Source organism: Canis aureus, chromosome 3 (assembly GCF_053574225.1).
Source record: "Canis aureus isolate CA01 chromosome 3, VMU_Caureus_v.1.0, whole genome shotgun sequence".
In the NCBI taxonomy this organism is placed as follows: domain Eukaryota; kingdom Metazoa; phylum Chordata; class Mammalia; order Carnivora; family Canidae; genus Canis; species Canis aureus.
Window position 1 is genome coordinate 12,699,492 of NC_135613.1, and position 17,381 is coordinate 12,716,872.

Below are 17,381 nucleotides of genomic sequence, written 5' to 3' on the forward strand. Positions count from 1 at the left end.
CTGACCCAAAGATGGATAGGATCGATCGGGACCTGCCCTGGTCCCGAATCCCTTCACTCAAGTCAGAAGACAGCTGGGTTTGGAAACCGTTCGCTGGGGAGGTTAAAGGTTCTGCTTGTTTGTGCTAGCTCTGGCTGATTTCGTGTTCCCTGGGTACAACAGTTGGCAGTGGGGCCCAGGTTAACTAGTCCCGCTGACAAGGAAGGAGGCGAGCAGCAGCAGAGGCTACCTGCTCTGGTCACCAGCCTGGGGGTGAGGGCCCGTCCTCGCCGGGAGTGAGAAGCAGCAGGGGGACATGGTTCAGCAAGACGTGCCAGGTGAGGACTCCTAGGGGTACGGAGTGTACACAATCCAGTGCAGGAGAGAGAATGTTCCATTCAACAAGCGTTACTCCTGCCAGGGCACTGAGGAATGACCATGTCTTGGGCAAGACGGGAACACGTAGGAGATGGTCACACGTGTAAGTGCAAAATAATTTCAACCTTTACAAGTGAAAGGACGCAGATGTGCGCCCTGGGGTTGCGCTGGCCCGAGAGGCTAGCGTTCAGGCAGGCCGGCCCGGTCCCCCCGTCGGCCCACCCCCTCGGCCAGGGACCTCCCGGCGGCCCCGCGGCGGCCCCGCGGCTCGGCTGTTGTTCCTCCGGGACGGCAGGGGGCGGGGCGGCGCCGGCCGCCGCTATCCCGACAGCCCTCGCGCGGGCGCGCGGCTTTAAGCGGGCGGAAGCGCCGGCGCCGGGGCCGAGGGGACGGGCGGAAGCGGCTCGCACGCCAGGCGTCGCCATGCCCGGGGACCACCGCCGAATCCGCGGGCCCGAGGAGTCGCAGCCGCCGCAGCTGTACGCGGCCGACGAGGACGAGGCGCCCGCGGCCCGCGACCCGACGCGGCTGCGGCCCGTGTACGCGCGCGCCGGGCTCCTGAGCCAAGCCAAGGGCTCGGCCTACCTGGAGGCGGGCGGCACCAAGGTGCTGTGCGCCGTGTCCGGCCCGCGCCAGGCTGAGGGCAGCGAGCGCGGCGGCGGCCCGGCCGGAGCGGGCGGCGAGGCCCCGGCCGCGCTGCGCGGCCGCCTGCTCTGCGACTTCCGCCGCGCGCCCTTCGCCGGCCGCCGGCGCCGCGCGCCCCCGGGCGGCGGGGAGGAGCGCGAGCTGGCGCTGGCCCTGCAGGAGGCGCTCGAGCCGGCGGTGCGCCTGGGCCGCTACCCGCGCGCGCAGCTCGAGGTGTCGGCGCTGCTGCTCGAGGACGGCGGCTCGGCGCTGGCCGCCGCGCTCACGGCCGCCGCGCTCGCCCTGGCCGACGCGGGGGTCGAGATGTACGACCTGGTGGTGGGCTGCGGCCTGAGCCGCACGCCGGAACCCGCGCCCACCTGGCTGCTGGACCCCACGCGCCTCGAGGAGGAGCGCGCCGCCGCCGGCCTCACCGTGGCGCTCATGCCGGTGCTCAACCAGGTGGCCGGGCTGCTGGGCAGCGGGGAGGGCGGCCCGCCCGAGAGCTGGGCCGAGGCGGTGCGTCTGGGCCTGGAGGGCTGCCAGCGCCTCTACCCCGTGCTGCAGCAGTGCCTGGTGCGGGCGGCCCGTCGGAGGGGCGCCGCCGCGCCGTCCTGAGCCGGGAGCCCGAGCGACCACGGACGCCGAGGACCGAGCTGCCCCCGTCCCCCGAAGGACCCTTGCCGTCCGCTGCCAGACTGCGCGGCGCGGAGAACTCCGGGCGGGAGAGGATCCGACGGGGCGTGCACAGCGCCGGACGGCTGTGTTGGGACGGCTCTTTAGAGACTTCTGTTAAAGAAACGTTTCTACTTGAGCAGGTGCTTCCCAGCTACGACCCAGGTGAAGAAACTTGCGAATGCAGCTTGCCTCCCAGGTTGGGAAGGACTTCAGCTGGACTCCTCTGGAGGACGGGACTTGGAACTGTTGTAAGGGATGGACCCTGTGCAGGCCAGCTAGTGACTCCCTTCTATAGACTTGGGCTGCTTTTGAGAGAATGGACAAGGGGGCTGTGCCTTCTCATTTATATCTGAGCTAAAACAAACTCCTTTATATCTGGAAAAGTCTATCGTGGTTCATCTCGGTAGTGAATTTAAAAGAACAAGGTTCTTTTGTGCCCTGTAGTCGACTCCTGGTGTCAAGGGGTTGGGGACAGCATTGTCTTAAATGTGTCCTGTTCCTTAGACCAACATAAGCAGAAAAGACTGGCTGAAACTAAAGGAGGTGCAGGAGTTGGTGTGGGGAAATGTGCTTTGAAGGAGGTGAAGGTGCCCCTAGAGTAGCAGAGTTGGCCATTGCCAAGGTGACAACAGTAGGGAAGGTTGTGTGGGCCCAGGAGCACTCTGGGTGTACTCTGTGGCCTCTGGTTTGGTGCTGGGCAAGACCACAGCTCAGGTTTGGGTAGGTGGAAGGGGTTTGGCTCTGGGTGGAAGCTAGAGGCCTCCCCCACTGCTGCTAAGAAGTAGGGGTCCAGGCTGCCTTTTTTTTTTTTTTTTAATTTAGAGGCATGCAAGGGGGTTGACAGTGGGGAAGAAGAGAGAAAATTCCACACAGACTCCATGTTGAGCGCAGAGCCTGATGCTGGGCTTGATCTCATGATCCTGAGATCATGACCTGAGCCAAAATCAGAATCTGATGCCTAACCGACTGAGCCCAGGTGCTGCACCAGGTTGGCTTTATTATTTGGTGCCCCTGGTCCAGTCTTGCCTCCTGGGAAAGGGCAGATGAACTTCCAGGAGTAAGAGCTGCTGGTTGTTGGGAAGTCAGATGTGGCCTGGCCATCATTCCATATGGAGAACTGGCCTGAGTGACCACAAGAGCAGGATCTTCCCTATGTGGCTCATGAGCTCTGTGGGTTTGTGCTCAGGTCTGAATTGGAAGAAGGCAGGGAAGCCTGGTCCCCTCTTCTGTGCCCTGGCTGAGTAGGAACTGCTGAACTTCTGTGATGCAGGGGCCTGCTCAGCTTCTCCAGGAAGGCCTGGCCTGAGGCAGCCCAAAGACCAGAATGAGGCTTGATGACCCTACCAAGAACCCCTGACCCCCAAAAGGGGGGAAAATGTTGTGCATTTTCTCCCTTTTGATACAATACTATTTCCAGAGCAGATCTGAAACACATAGTATCACACTAGCAAGAGACTAGACAGGAGCAGAACATAAAAATGATGTCCCTATTCTGAAGGATGGCTTTACAGGGTGGATGGGGAGTCTGGAACCAAAGGGGATTATGTGGGGCACACTGAGGAGCTGAAAGCCCAGGTGCAGACTGGAAGGGGGACCGTAGGAACATGAGGGTTTCCGGTATGCCACTGTGGCTGGAGGGAACTGTGCTGGCTGCCTACTCAGAACTGGCAGGGCCCTTCGGAGTGGGGAGCAGCCACTACGGTACCTGTGGTCACTGGGGGCTGATGTGTACCCAGGGGGACCTGGGGCCCCTTGCAAGACGGCCTCAGCTTCATGAGGATGGGAGGCTTATGCTAGGCAGCTGCAGGCCACCCTCAGCCCGTATCATCGGAAAACATGACCTCCAAAAGCCACCATTACGGAGAAGCTTCATGGCTAGTTTGGCTGAGCCAGGCCCCCACTTCACTGCACTCCTTCCAGAAGGGTGGCTTCGGGCTGCACAGGCACCTCCAGGAGGCCTTCAAAAACCCACACGAGGCAAGGAAGGGAGCCATCCAGGAAGGAGCCCAGAGGGGTTCCACCATTCTACTGGCTGCCCTCCTGGTCCGATGCAGGATTCTTCACCTGTAGGAAATAGAGAAACAGGACTCTGGCCAGGAGGGCCGAGAGGCATGGCATGGCTAGGAAAGGGAAGCCTGTCTGCCAACATCTCCCCTCAACCCCGTGTCTCTTTCTCGGCAGGTTTGCCCGCTCAGTGCTACTCTAGATTCTTCCTGAGGCCTGGGAACCCAGAACCACCAAAGCAGTCCCTTCATCCAGCCCAATATTTTCCCAGATGTGACTCAGGCCTGGACAGCAGTAAGGACTTTGCGGAGCCCAGCAGTCCAGGGGGTGGAGCCAGACAGGTGGAGGAAGGGAAGCTTGTTCCTGCCAGCCCCTCAGCATCCTGGACCTTGCAGAGGTGGCCCAAACACATGGGGCTTGGCCCACCTCACGGATTATCAAGAAGGGAGGAGAATATGGTAGGGCAGGGAACACTGGGGCCCTTGAATGCTACCCAAAGGGCTATCATCAGACCATCACATCCTGGTTTGGATGTTTTCCGTCCAGGAAGGTCCATGAGCTCCAGCTTCCCTGGGGAGCATGGTACACCACAATGTGTGGGAGCAGGGCCAGGAAAAAGGCCAGTTTTAACCGATTCTGGGGCCTCTGGCAAGGGGTCTGGGACCATGAGGCACACCTGTGACATTCTGCAGTGCTCAAAGCCCGCCTCCCAGCTTCCAGGACATGATTGTATTTCAGCCCAGAACTAGCCCCTAGTCCAGCTGAGCCGTCAAGCCCGAGATGAGAGGGAATAAAAAGCAGTGCAGGGCCATCTTCTGGGAATTGCATGTGGCAGAAGTCCTGTGTCCCCTCAGCCACCACTGTGGGCTCCTGCACAAACCTGAGTCTCTCCCTTGTTCACAGGGAAGCCACAAGGACCCAAACGCAAGGAGGGTGAGGATGGGGGAGGTGCCAGGCCACTCACTGCCTCCTTTGGGTCTGTGCTGTCCTCAGAGCTGTCTGCTTCTGGATGGGCCTTCTGGCCCTGGGGCTCCTGCTGGAGTTCTGGACCTCTGTTTTCTTCACTGTCCTCTGACCCTGTGTGGGGAGAGTCACAGTTAAAGGCCAGGTTTGGAGGCCCCAGCTGATCTGAGAGAGGCCACTTGGTGCCCAGCACTGATCAACGGTTCCTAGGGCTTAAAAGGACAAGATGGGCATGGGCTGGGACACAGCTCTGCCTCTAGGTAGCTGCTGAGTGGGTGGGCTCATAGAACAACCCAGAAGCCATGAGGTCTTCAAGCCACGGGAACAAGCAGAGGGAGTGGGAGAGAGTACACCCTGGGAGGGCAGGAAGGAGCCCTGCAGACAGCCCAGGGCAGGACCCCAGGTGCCACCCTCTGCAGTGGGAAAAGCTGGAACTTACTGGGAGTGTGTCCCGGGCCCCCAGTTGGAAGCTGGTCCCTCTGCTGGCCCATGTGCTCCAGATTCTCCAATAGACGGTCCACTTGGGCTTTGATCTGACTCAGCTCCCCCCTGATGGAGTGCAGCTCCTCAGTCGGGACTGTTTGGAGAGGGGCCAGAGCTGGTGTCCCACCAGGCGCAGACAGCGCTGCTGCCAGGGCTCCCACCAGCCCTCACCGCTAAGGTCTGCCCAGCTCTTCCCCAGCCCTGCTGAGGGCTGTGCCCCCTCACTCACGCTTTATTTGCTCCCGGGGCAGGTGGCTCTTCCTGGGGCCCGTGTGAAGACGGAAGCTGCTTTTGACCCCCATGCCCACCTGGGTCCTCCGGATCCTGACAGGCACGCGGTTGATGAGTGGAGGGATCCTTTGGCATTCATACACCCTACTGGGACAGGTCAGAGAGGGAGTCAGGCTTACCAGCTCCACTTGTTTCCCCAGAGGACCGAGGGGACAAGAACCACCTACCTGTAGGGGACATCTTCCCTGTACAGCTTATGGTCCAGGTCATAATCACTCGTACTGCAATAGAGCCAAATGGGGGAGGGGTCATTCTCTGCCAGAGGCCCTGCCTAGACCCCAGTTTAACCTGAAGAACTGAGGTATACAACTTTTCCTTAGAACCCCAGGATTCTCCACCGGAAGTGCCCTTAGGGACTTAACCAAGGCCACTTGGGAGACCACAGCTTCCCCATGTCTGGCCTCCGATAGGGGCATCTTCCAGGTGGCTCCAGGTGACAGGAGGGGGACAATTGTCTGCAGCCTTTGGGGCCCTCCAAAGTTTCCTCTGCCCGACCCAGGAACAGCTGGCCTTCTGGATCTTAGTCTGGCAAAGGATGAAAGGGAAGAGTTAAGTCAGGGCCCAAAGCCACAGTGGGGGTGTGAGAGCCTTTAATCCCTGTATTGGGATCTCCAGGATGCCGCCCAGCACTGGCAGGGCTGGCCAGGCAGGGTTAGGGCTGTGGCCAGGCCACCTTCCTCTTTGCTCCAGGCTTTGGGAAAGGAGAGGAGTTTGGAAGGTCCCAGACTCTCCTGCCAGGCCTCTGCCCCTTCTCTCATGTGCCATGAATCTCCAGGGAGGGAACCGGTGCCTAGGAGGGCTGGGGAGATGGGTGCAAAGGGACAGCTGGGTCCTGACCTGGGCAGGACAGAGCTGCAGGAGCTTCATTCAGGTGCCGCCTGCGCCTGGGGCTGGAAGGGTGATCAGGGGTGGCAGAGGGGATGCGGGCCGGACAGTACAGTTTCTGGAACAACTTTCCGGTGCTGCGCTCTCCCGCGCCCGGCTCAGGCCCAGTCCGCGAGGGGGAGGCCTGGAGGGCCACTGGGTCTGAGTGCCGACCTTCGGGCCCCTTCCCCTGTATCCTGCACCCCCCAGGCCCGGCCTGCGGGGGCGGTTCCGGCCGCCCCCGCCCCGCTCTCTGGCTCCAGGAGGTCCGGAGGGGCGGCCTGGAAGCAGCAGGGATGCCGGTTCCGGGGGTGCGAGGGAGGCCTTCCTGGGGGAGAGGAGCGCGGGGCAGGGCGGGGCGCACCAGCCCTCGGGGGTCGCGGCGGGGGTGCAGGACGCAGGCAGCGCTGGCGCCACCGCGCGGAGGAGACGCTCCCGGCCCCGGGGCCGCGGGCGGGGCGGGGGCGGGAGCAGGCGCGGGGCGGGGCGGGGCGGGGCGGGGCCGGCGCGGGCGCGGGCGGCGGCCGAGCTCCTGAGCCTCCGGAGCGGAGCTGCTCTCGGCGCAGCATTGGTGGTTCAGTGGTAGAATTCTCGCCTGCCACGCGGGAGGCCCGGGTTCGATTCCCGGCCAATGCAGCTGTGAAGTTTTTCCTTTTCCCCTTCTCCCTTCCATTCCACCCGCACCCCGCACCCCACCTCACCCCACAATGATTTTTTAAAGTAGCCAGGAATTAATGGTACAGGAATGGTACTTCCCTGACCGCTTAGCACAGATGGGGAGCTGCGCGGGTTGAGGCAGCAGGATGGCCCTGGGAGTTAGGTGTTGGGTGGCGTGCACCCCCCAGCGGTGCTTGCTGCACGCAGAGGGTCCCTCCGGGCCTGAGGAAGGGGGGCTCTGCTCTGCCTGCCCCCCCACCCCTCAGTCATCAGCCTGTGGTTTTGCCTCTTTCCCCGTAGGGGGGCAGCTGCATCTGGTCCCTGGTCTGCGCTACTTGTTACAGTCTGCGAGCCGCGGCTCCCCACAAAAAGAGAACTAGAAGGCAGCCTTAGAATGTGCTGTGGGCCGAGGTCAAGTTTAGAAGACCACGGGTTCCCCAGGAGCAGACACCTACTCATCAGCCCCAAACAGAAGCAGTGGAGAAGCCACCCACGGGGGTACGGGGGCACACGGCGGTGACACGCCCTCGGGCGGCTGCTGGCACGAGTGACTTGGCCTCATCCGTCTCAAGGTCAAGCAGGAGGCGCAGAGACTTCTCGGAGCAGCCCTAGCCCAGCCCTACCAACTCCCTTCCAGGAAGAGGAAGCAAGGTGGAACCCCAAAGAAGCTGGAAGCCTCGGTACCAGGGCATTTATACGGTGCAGTTCTTAACAGCGAACCCTGCGTCCTGCCTCCTCCGCCGGGAGGGAGAAGTCCCCGCATGCCCGCCGCGGGGCAGGAGCTGAGCGAGGCCGCCACGGATGCCCGGCGCAGGGGGCGCACTGCCCTGACGCCTGTGAAAATGGCACAGTGGCCGGTAGAGTTTGGCGAACTCCTTTCTGAAAATGTTTAAAGATTTCTGAACATTTTCTTTAAGTTTCCCAAGTTAAGGGCCAGGAGTTCATCCAGGAAAGTCCCCATTTGCTTCCCAAACATCTATACCTGGAAACCGCCCCCCCCCCCGCCCCCCACGCATCCCGCAGGTGCAGGTGCAGGTCCTCTGGGAGGGACCCAGGCGCCCTGGCTCTGTCAGCAGGATGGTGCTGGCGGACAGGGTGACCAGGGGCCTTGGAACGAACTGGGTCATCTCCCTCCGTCTGCAGTCAAAACCTGACGCCAGAGAGGGGCCCTCCAGGTGCCCCGGTGGGTGGCCTGAGCTGGCCTCCTGGGGGCCTCGCTCCCTGGCAGGGGAGCCCAGAGCCTCGGACAAGGACAAGCCAGCAGCCAGCCTCCCGCCCCTGCACGCTGCGGCCACCGGCAGACTCACCAGGGGCTGGCAGTGCCCTGAGGCCGCTTGAGGCCCGGGTGCGCAGGGCCCGGCCCGGGCTCTCCAGCCATGTCCAAGTCCGGAGAGTCGAGAGCAGGGCGGAGCTCGAGGGGGTAGGGCGGGCGGGGGCTGCGCCTCTCGGCGGGGCAGCCCGGCCCGGCTCCTTCCTACCCAAGCCCACTGTGGGAATTGGCCCCGCTGCCCGCCCGGGAGGGGCCGGGACGGCCCGAAGGCGGGAAGATGCCGGTGATCCTGAGTCCTGTGGCAGCGTCCGTCCGTCCGTCCGTCCGTCCCGGGTGCCCCGCTCCTGCCCTCTGCCTGCCCCCGCTGCCTCCTGCTGGCCCACGCCGCCGGCCCGCGGCGAACCCTGGGTGGCCGCGTCCGCGTGGCCAGGGTGGCTCTAAGCGGGAAGCGGAGCCAGCAGCTGGCCTGGGAACGCCTGGGGAACGCACAGCCCACCGGCCTCTGGGGGGGGGGGCGCGGGCAGCCAGAGTCCGCGGGACCCACGCTGGGGAGGGCTGAGGCGGCCAGTTAGGCAGCATCCGAGCACCTGTCACGGCAGATCTAGCTTCTGGGCTCTTCTGCTTTGGTGTTGGCTCCAGAGAGCGGCTCTACGCCCCTGGCAGAGGGAGCCGACCCCACACTCGGTGCTCAGGGCCTGGCACTCAGCAGGTGCCTGTTGTCTGCGGAATATGCGAATGGAAGTCCATTAAGTCAATTCCGTTTTTTTGTTGGGGTTTGGATCAGACCCCAGAATTTTGCTTGTGACTTCGAGGCCCCTCCCTGACCCCAACCCCTTTCTTCCTAACTCTGTGATCATCATCCGTGGTCCACTGTGGCTGCCAAGATGGTAACAAACGTGAGCCCCCTCCTTTTCCTCAAGACTTCGTGCCACACAGACGCCAAAAGCACTTACTCAGCACGTGCTCTCTTGCAGGGAAGAACAGGAGACTGGCCACAGTGTCCCCAAGGCCCTGATGATCCAGACCGAGTGTTCAATGGGGAGGAAGTTGGCAATTTATCACCTTGGCCTTTCTCTTCTATTCATGGGCCAGATTCATCTACTCGAGGGCACGTCACCCAAATGCCCGTGCTCCACGGTAAATGCCTGCACTTCCACTTCGTCTTCTTTTCTGTGTCTTTTCTTCTGGCTTATCTTTATACTTGTGGTCACTTTCACATTCGCAATATCCAGAGGGGGCAAAAGTCACACCCATGTCTACCATGCAGAGCACAGGCACTTAGAAATGCTAGCTGTGTCCAAGATAGAAGGCACAGCATTAAAACAAGCTTGCCATTCTCTCTGGGCTAACCATCATCACTATCCCTAAAAATAAGAATACTGAGTGAGATGTGATTGCCCAGACAGGAGAGAACGCAGAAACTTAAATCATTCTCCCAGGGCCTTGATCACAGGTCAAATGGGAAAAACGATTCAATGGCCACCCAATTGCCAACCATGGACTAATTATCACAAGCAGACTAGTGGAGTATCTGGGAAGTTCACCATCAATGGCAAACCATGTCCACATGTGTAATGGGCATCTTCCTGGGCACCTGCCACCTGTAGCCCAGAGTAGACAAGCCTGGGGTCATGGCTGAGCCCCAGCCCCATTCAGGGACTGTATTAGTCAGGATTCTCTAGAGAAACGGAACCAAAGGAGTTACATGCAGAAAGAGATTTACTGGGGCACCTGCATGACTCAGTCAGTTGAGCGTCTGCCTTTGGCTCAAGTCATGATCCCAAGGTCCTGGGATCAAGCCCTGTGTGGGGCTCCCTGCTCAGAGGGGAGCTTGCTTCTCCCTCTCCTTTTTTTTTTTTTTTTTAAGATTTTATTTATTTATTCATGAGATACGTAGAGAGAGAGAGAGAGAGAGAGGCAGAGGGAGAAGCAGGCTTCATGCAGGAGCCTGACGTGGGACTCGATTCTGGGTCTCCAGGATCACACCCTGGGGTGAAGGCAGTGCTAAACCACTGAGCCACCAGGGCTGCCCCCCTCTCCTCCTTTCTTGTGCTCTCTCTTGCTATTTCTGTCTTTCTCTCTCATTTAAAAAAAAAAGTAATAAAATGTTAAGAAAAAAAGAGATTTATTTTAAAAAAATTTAAAAAAAGATTTTATTTATTTATTTGAGAGAAAGAGAGCAAGCATGAGTAGAGGGCACAGGGAGAGGGAGAAGCAGGCTCCCCGCTGAGCAGGGAGCCCAATGTGGGACTCGATCCCAGGACCCCAGGATCATGACCTGAGCCCAAGGCGGACTCTCAACCAACTCAGCCAGCCAGCAGCCCAAGAAAGAGATTTATTATTTTTTTTTAAGATTTTTAAATTTATGATAGACATAGAATGGCAGAGGAAGAAGCAGGCTCCATGCCAGGAGCCCAACGCGGGACTCAATCCTGGGACTCTAGTATCACGCCCTGGGCTAAAGGCAGGCGCTAAACTGCTGAGCCACCCAGGGATCCCAAGAGAGAGATTTATTATCAAGAATTGGCTCACACAATTATGGAGGCTGACAGATCTCAAGATCTGCAGTCGGCAAACTAGAGATGGCATAGTTCCAGTCCAAAGACCAGCAGGCCTGAGACCTAGGAAGAACCAAAGTTTCAGTTCAAGTCTGGAAGCAGGGAAAAAACGGACGTCCAAGCTCCATGGCAGTCAGGCAGGAAGAGTTTCCTCTTACTCTTGGGAAGGTGAAACTTTCCGTTCTATTCAAGCCTTCAGCTGATTGGATGAGGCCCACCCACACTGGGGAGCGCAATGTGGTTTACTTAGTCAAACCCTTCAAATGTTGATCTCGTCCAAAAACACTCTCACAGACTCACCCAAAATAATGTTTGGCCAAATCTCTGGCCACCCCATGGCCCAAATTGAAACATACAATTAGCTATCACAGGGGTCAAGCACCTGAAGCAGAGTGGAAGTCTTTGCTCCATATTCATCTCTTGTAGAGGGACATGCCATCTTGCATTCCCAGGCGGTGAGTGCCTGATTGTGAAACACAGGCGGGATAGTGAATGAACAGGAGTCATGATAGTGACAGCAGATGACACAAGGACAGGAGACATCAGCGGTCAGGTGGGAAGAAAACAGAAGATGGAAACAGACCAAGTGGAAGGAAGGACTAAAATAAGGAAAGAGGAGAGAAGCAGAAAGGGGTGGACATATGGGACAGCTGGTCTCCAGCGTTCCCCGAGCCGACTCCCAGATGTGTCCATCCTGAATTCATCAAATGGACGCAGGGTATTCACTTATTTTCATAGAGCTCCCAGGAAGAAAGGAGGAGTCATTGTATCATCCCCAATATTGAAATACTGCAACCAGGAGCCAGAAATGATTGAATCCCAACCATCTGACAGATGTTGTGCTACAAACTTCACATCCGTCATCTCAGTGCTCACAGAAGCCTTGCAGGGTAGATGCTCTTAGTACCCCATCTGGCAGTAAGGCGACGGTGCCCGGGGACGGGTGGAGAGCAAGCTGAGAGGAGCGGTGGGATCCCAGTCCCCTGCCATGCAACCACTACAGTGTTCCAAGAAGTCAGAGGACAGGGACACCTGGGTTTGAGCATCAGCCTTCAGCTCAGGGTGTGATTCTGGGGTCCCGGGATCAAGTCCTGCATCCGGGCTTCCCACCAGGAGCCTGCTTCTCCTTCTGCCTGTGTCTCTGCCTCTCTCTGTGTGTCTCTCATGAATGAATGAATGGATGGATGGATGGATGGATGGATGAATAAATAAATAAATAAATAAATAAATAAATAAATAAATAAATAAATAAAATCTTTAAAAAAAGAAGTCAGAGGGCATACTTGAAGGGACCCAGTGATATCAGCTGGAAGCAGAGTCTAGTTCCGTCAGTGCCTCCAGGCTGCACCATCAGGTTGCTCTGTTGCCTGCTCTGCCCCGCACAGAATCCAAAGAGGGGGTGAGAACCCGGGTGTCGGCATGAGCGGACAAGGAGAGCACAGTAGGCCCTGGTCCTGGGAGGACCAGGTGGCTCCTTGCAGGAGACACCAGCCATTCTTCTGGCCACTCGGCATCTGAGCCCCCTTCCTGTAGTTACAGGTATCTCCTAGCTTTGAGACAGAAACTGCATCCCAGGAAAGAAGCCGAAAATGCCCCTTTCTGGCTCCCTTTCCAATCTTCCTTGCTCCTGGGGCCTGAACGTGGCCCCTCCCATCAGACCCCGTGCCTGACTTTGAATTCGAGCTGTCAGCAATAGATGGTGGCAGCAGCAAGCTGTGTCCCGCATTCAAAGGGGGTGGCACTTCCGTCCCACGTTGGTGACACTGACTGTGGCATCTGTGCCCGGCAGAGGAGGTGGGGTGTCTTCTAGACCTGATCCTCTGACCTTACCGAGAGCTCCTGTATTTTTGGCAAATTCCTTCTCTGCTTGGAGTCGCCAGAATCAGTTTCTGTTGCTTAGAACAAGAACCTTGATTGATGCAAAATAGGACCGGGCATGGAAGGAGCAGGAAGCCCAGAGGGAAATGGGAGTGATCTAAGGCTGGCAAGTGGCCAGGGCACGGTGACAATCCAGCCAGTATTAAGGGACAGGATACCGGCAGCCCAGGGCATGCCATGGTGAGACAGTTAATCCTGCCGTCCCCCAGAACAAAGTGCCCCTCAAAGGCAAGGCTTTGGGGATTGGCAGCTCCTGACATAGAAGAACGTAAAGATTACTCCCAAGTCAAGGGCTGCTGGTCAGAGGGTTGTGCTAATGGCGCCACACAGCTTAAAGGACAGAAAGACAAGCTCAGAACCCAAATGCTCTGCTCAGGGCATGGTTAGAAAACTGGGGAATTTTTATACATCGCAGCTACAAGGATGAGAGAAAAGGAAAACCAATCTTAAAACTTGATCAATGGCTATAAAATGACACCATCAGGGGGGTGCCTGGATGGCTCAGGTGGTTGGGCGGCTGACTTTTTTTTTTTTTTTACACCGTTTTACTTTATTTTATTATTATTTTGTTGCTTACACTATTTTATTTTTCTTTTTTAAAAATATTTTATTTAAATTCAACTTGCCAACATATAGCATAACACCCAGTGCTCATCTCAGCATGAGATGAGCATTTGACTCTTGACTTCAGCTTGTGTCCTCTCAGGGTGCTGGGGTCGAGCCCCACATCAGGCTCCCGGCTCATCAGGGAGTCTGCTTGGGATTTGCTCTCTCCCTCTGGCCTCTCCTGCTCCACTCAAATTTGTCTCTCTCAAATAAATAAATAAATCTTAAAAAAAAAAAATGACACCATCAGGTGGCCTCACACCCTTGGTAGGTCTCTAATTGGAAAAGACCAGAGAGGGGAGGGCACAGGCCATCAGAACAGGACTCCTTGGGCAGGGTGGGCACCTGAGTGGTTCCGTTGGTTAAGTGTCTGACTTCTTCTGCCTTCGGCTCATGATCCCAGGACCCTGGGATTGAGTGAGTCCTGCATCAGTCTCCCTGCTCCTCGGGGAGCCTGCTTCTCCCTCTCCCTCTGCCTACTGCTCCCCCTCCTTGTGCTCTCTCTCTCTCAAAGAAATAAAATCTTTTTTTAAAAAAAAGGACAGGGGGGATCCCTGGGTGGCTCAGCGGTTGAGCGCCTGCCTTCAGCCCTGGGCCTGATCCTGGAGTCCAGGAATCGAGTCCCACATCGGGCCCCCTGCATGGAGCCTGCTTCTCCCTCTGCCTGTGTCTCTGCCTCTCTCTCTCTCTCTCTCTCTCTCATTATCTGTGTTCTCATGAATAAATGAATAAAATCTTAAAAAAATAAAGGGACAGGGCTCTTTGGGAAGGTGGGAGATTAGGTACAGCCCCCCTCCACCACCATACACACCCACCCCGATGGAGCCTCCCTCCCTGGCAGAAACCACCTCTTGGGCGTCCTGAACATCCTGGAGGCAGAAACTTGCCAGCTACTTGCCAAACCCATACCCCTCTCCTGGGTGCATGCCTAGGGCACCCTTCCTCCCCTCCCTCACCGTTAGGGTGCTATGTGGCTGAGGGGTGGCCAGTGCACACATGCAATTGTGGCCGCACCTTGAATTTCCTTAAACAACACCCCCCGCCATGACCTTGCCGTGAAGGAGACCCCTTGTGTCCCCTACCCCGTCACCTCTCCTTTTCCCCAGAGTGAAATAACCAGTGAGACCCCTGTAGGCCCCAGGGGTCAAGGACTTCAAATCCAGAAGGAGGATATTGAATCACCACAAGAACCAAGAGAACTCGCTAATTTATATTGGCTGATTTAACTGGCAGAGTGATCAGAGAATGGATTCTGAGGCTGGAGGAGAGGGAGACAGTGAGGCGAGGCTCACGGACTGACGCTTAGAACTCCGTGGGGCCAGTCGAGTAGCTGGGGTGCTTCGAATGGTTCGCTCTGATGGCTGTGATACGGGAGAGCTGGGTTCTTGTCCCACGGAGTCGAAGAATGTATGTCGGGGACAGCAACAGAGAGTGAGCAAAGCGAGAGCAGCTTATTAAGCAGAGACACAGAGAAAGCTCTCAAAAGCGAGAGGGGTCCCAACAGGGTTGCCACTGAGGGCTTTATGGTCTTTTATAGGAACCTGCCCAGGGAAGTTGGTAAATTTCTTGTCAATATCAGGGTGAATATTTAGAACAAACATGGTGGACTTATAACTATCATAATAACAAACAAGATGTTTCTTTAAATATGAGCCCACACAAGGTGTTCCCTTCTCTCTGGTCGGTATCTCCTCCATATTTCTCTACATCTGGGATTTCTGGGAGCCTAGTCAGGTAGCCCAAGGCCTTGAGAGTCTTGGTTTGAGTAGGGACTTTTTTTTTTTAAGATTTTATTTATTGATTAGAGACACAGAGAGAGAGAGAGGCAGAGGGAGAAGCAGGCCCCACGCGGGGAGCCCGACGTGAGACTCCATCCCTGGTCTCCAGGATCACGCCCTGGGCTGAAGGCAGCGCTAAACTGCTAAGCCAGCGGGGCTGCCCAGCAGGGACTATTGATAACACCTCAATGACATATTTCTGGGATTACCTAGTAGCCCTTAAAGGGGATACTCCCTAACATTTTGGAGCTAGGGAGCCAGGTGTATTTTTTTCTGTTTTTGCTGTCTTATCTCTGTTTACTTGGAATGGGCAGGAGCCTGACTCTGAGGCCTTTCCCGTATCTTTCCCTGCCTGGCCCCGTCTGCCCCTAACTGGTTCCTACATCAGTTGCTCGAAACCTAGACTTCACTGTGGCCAATTAATCTTGGCTAATAGCGAAGAAGAAGGAAAATGAGCCTAAGACCGACTGGCATTGACTAGCCACCAGGCCCAGTTTTAAGCACTTTACTTATTTCACAAATTTACTTAGTTAACAGGTGAGGTTTAGATGGTGTTGTGTTGATGAAGGAATCAAAAAAATTTGGGCATGAGCTGAAGTTCATCGGTGTTTACTGCAGTCTCAGGCTCTGGTCCAGACACTTCTGTGTACCAACTCGGTTTATTATCATCTTACAGGAGAAGCCCAGGGGGCAGAGAGGTTTGCCTGGGACTGGGGGAGCGGGAAGGGGGGTGTCCCAGCATGGGGAGCGTGGAGTGGGAGTGCTAAGACCCACACAGGTCCAGGCCCCGGGCTCTGGTCTCGTGCAAGGGGATGCGGTAAGCGGCAGAGCCTGTGCAGAGGCAGGCGGCCTGCCGTAGGGCTCGCGCTCTTGGCCGCTGCCAGGCGTTCCCCACCAGAGCCTGCGTCTGCAGTAGCTGGACAGCTTGTTAAACAAACGGGGGCACCTGGGTGGCTCACTGGTGGTGGAGCGTCTGCCTTTGGCTCAGGTGGTGATCCCGGGGTCCTGGGATCGAGTCCCGCATGAGGGACCGCTTGGAGCCTGCCTCCCCCTCTGCCTGGGTCTCTGCCTCTCTCTGTCTCTGCGTATCTCTCATGAATAAATAAATAAATAGGGACCCCTGGGTGGCGCAGTGGTTTGGCGCCTGCCTTTGGCCCAGGGCGTGATCCTGGAGACCCGGGATCGAGTCCCACGTCGGGCTCCTGGTGCATGGAGCCTGCTTCTCCCTCTGCCTGTGTCTCTGCCTCTCTCTCTCTCTCTCTGTGTGTGTGACTATCATAAATAAATAAAAATTAAAATAAATAAATAAATAAAATTCTGCCTAAAAGCAAAAAACCCCGAAACAACCCAATTGATGGGGCCTCACCCTCACCAGTCAGTCGGCTGCGGGCAGCCGAGAATTTGCTTTTCTACCTCCTTCCCCGGTGAGGCCATTCTTCGGGCCACTCTCGCCTTCCTCCGCTGGGATGGACTTTTCAGGTGAGACCCGTCCCCTCACCTCTGCTCACCTCCGCCCTGCGAGGGCGCCTTTGCCAGCACGGAGAGCGCATGGGCGGGGAATGGCTCACTGCGGGAAGGGGGGGCTGCCCTGGAGGGGAAGCTGGGGTCGGGATCCAGGCGGCAGCAGGTGTCCAGGCACAGGTGGGGCTGCCCCAGGATGCTCGGCAGTGCCCGGCAGCGGCGGCGGTAGTGTCTACCTGGCCTGACTTTGCAGCAGAATCTGGGGCAATATTTCTGACTGCATAGACCCTCAGCCTGGCCCTCTGACTCTCCCTGTGGATCCTGTGACCAGGGCTTGTGTTTTTTTGTTTTTGGGGGCTTTTTTTAGATTGAGGTGAAATTTGCATAAGACGAAGGTAACCCATTGGCTGGCACTGGGTACATTCATAGTGTTGTGGGAGCACCGCCTCTAAGTTCCAAAACGTTACTTATTCCAAAATATAACCCAGACCCATCGAGCAGTTACTCTCCATTCTCCTGCCGCCTCTGGCAATCCCCAATAATATGTGCTCAGTTTCTCTGGATTTCCCTATTTTGAGTATTCCATATGGATGGAATCAGACAATGTGTGACCTTTTGTGACAAGCTTCTTTCACTTAACATTTTCAAGGTTCATCCAACATGTAGCATGTATCAGTTCTTCAATTTTTTAAAAAGATTTTTATTTATTTATTCATGAGAGACACAGAGAGAGGAGCAGAGACACAGGCAGAGGGAGAAGCAGGCTCCCTGCGGGGAGTCCCATGTGGGACTCGATCCCAGGACCCCAGGAATCATGACCTGAGCCAAAGGCAGATGCTCAACCACTGAGCCACCAGGTACCTCTATTCATTTTTTTTAATAGCTGAGTAATATTCTACAGAGCGTACA

At 56.9% G+C, this 17,381-nt stretch overlaps 2 protein-coding genes and 1 non-coding gene across 5 annotated transcripts; 2 read left to right on the forward strand and 1 right to left on the reverse strand.

The window, feature by feature from the left end:
- Positions 1–580: 580 nt before the first annotated feature.
- EXOSC6 (exosome component 6) lies at positions 581–2,102 on the forward strand. The gene has a single exon (XM_077890370.1). It carries the CDS (start codon positions 781–783, stop codon positions 1,597–1,599), a length of 819 nt encoding a protein of 272 aa, XP_077746496.1. The 5' UTR covers positions 581–780; the 3' UTR covers positions 1,600–2,102.
- Positions 2,103–3,132: 1,030 nt separating this feature from the next.
- On the reverse strand, positions 3,133–8,542 carry LOC144309180 (RNA-binding Raly-like protein). Of its 3 annotated transcripts, none has more exons than XM_077890380.1 (6): positions 8,229–8,530; positions 5,568–5,621; positions 5,339–5,484; positions 5,066–5,203; positions 4,628–4,740; positions 3,133–3,723 (listed from the first exon to the last, which is right to left on the reverse strand). In XM_077890380.1, exons 1-6 carry the CDS (start codon positions 8,297–8,299, stop codon positions 3,685–3,687), a joined length of 561 nt encoding a protein of 186 aa, XP_077746506.1. In that variant the 5' UTR covers positions 8,300–8,530; the 3' UTR covers positions 3,133–3,684. The 3 variants fall into 3 exon arrangements, with proteins under 3 accessions (XP_077746506.1, XP_077746504.1, XP_077746513.1); XM_077890378.1 differs by having other exon boundaries at positions 5,339–5,487; positions 8,229–8,529; XM_077890387.1 differs by lacking the exon at positions 5,066–5,203 and having other exon boundaries at positions 5,339–5,487; positions 8,229–8,542.
- On the forward strand, positions 6,830–6,900 carry TRNAG-GCC (transfer RNA glycine (anticodon GCC)). The gene has a single exon. It is a non-coding gene; the product is annotated as a tRNA-Gly (tRNA).
- Positions 8,543–17,381: the final 8,839 nt, after the last annotated feature.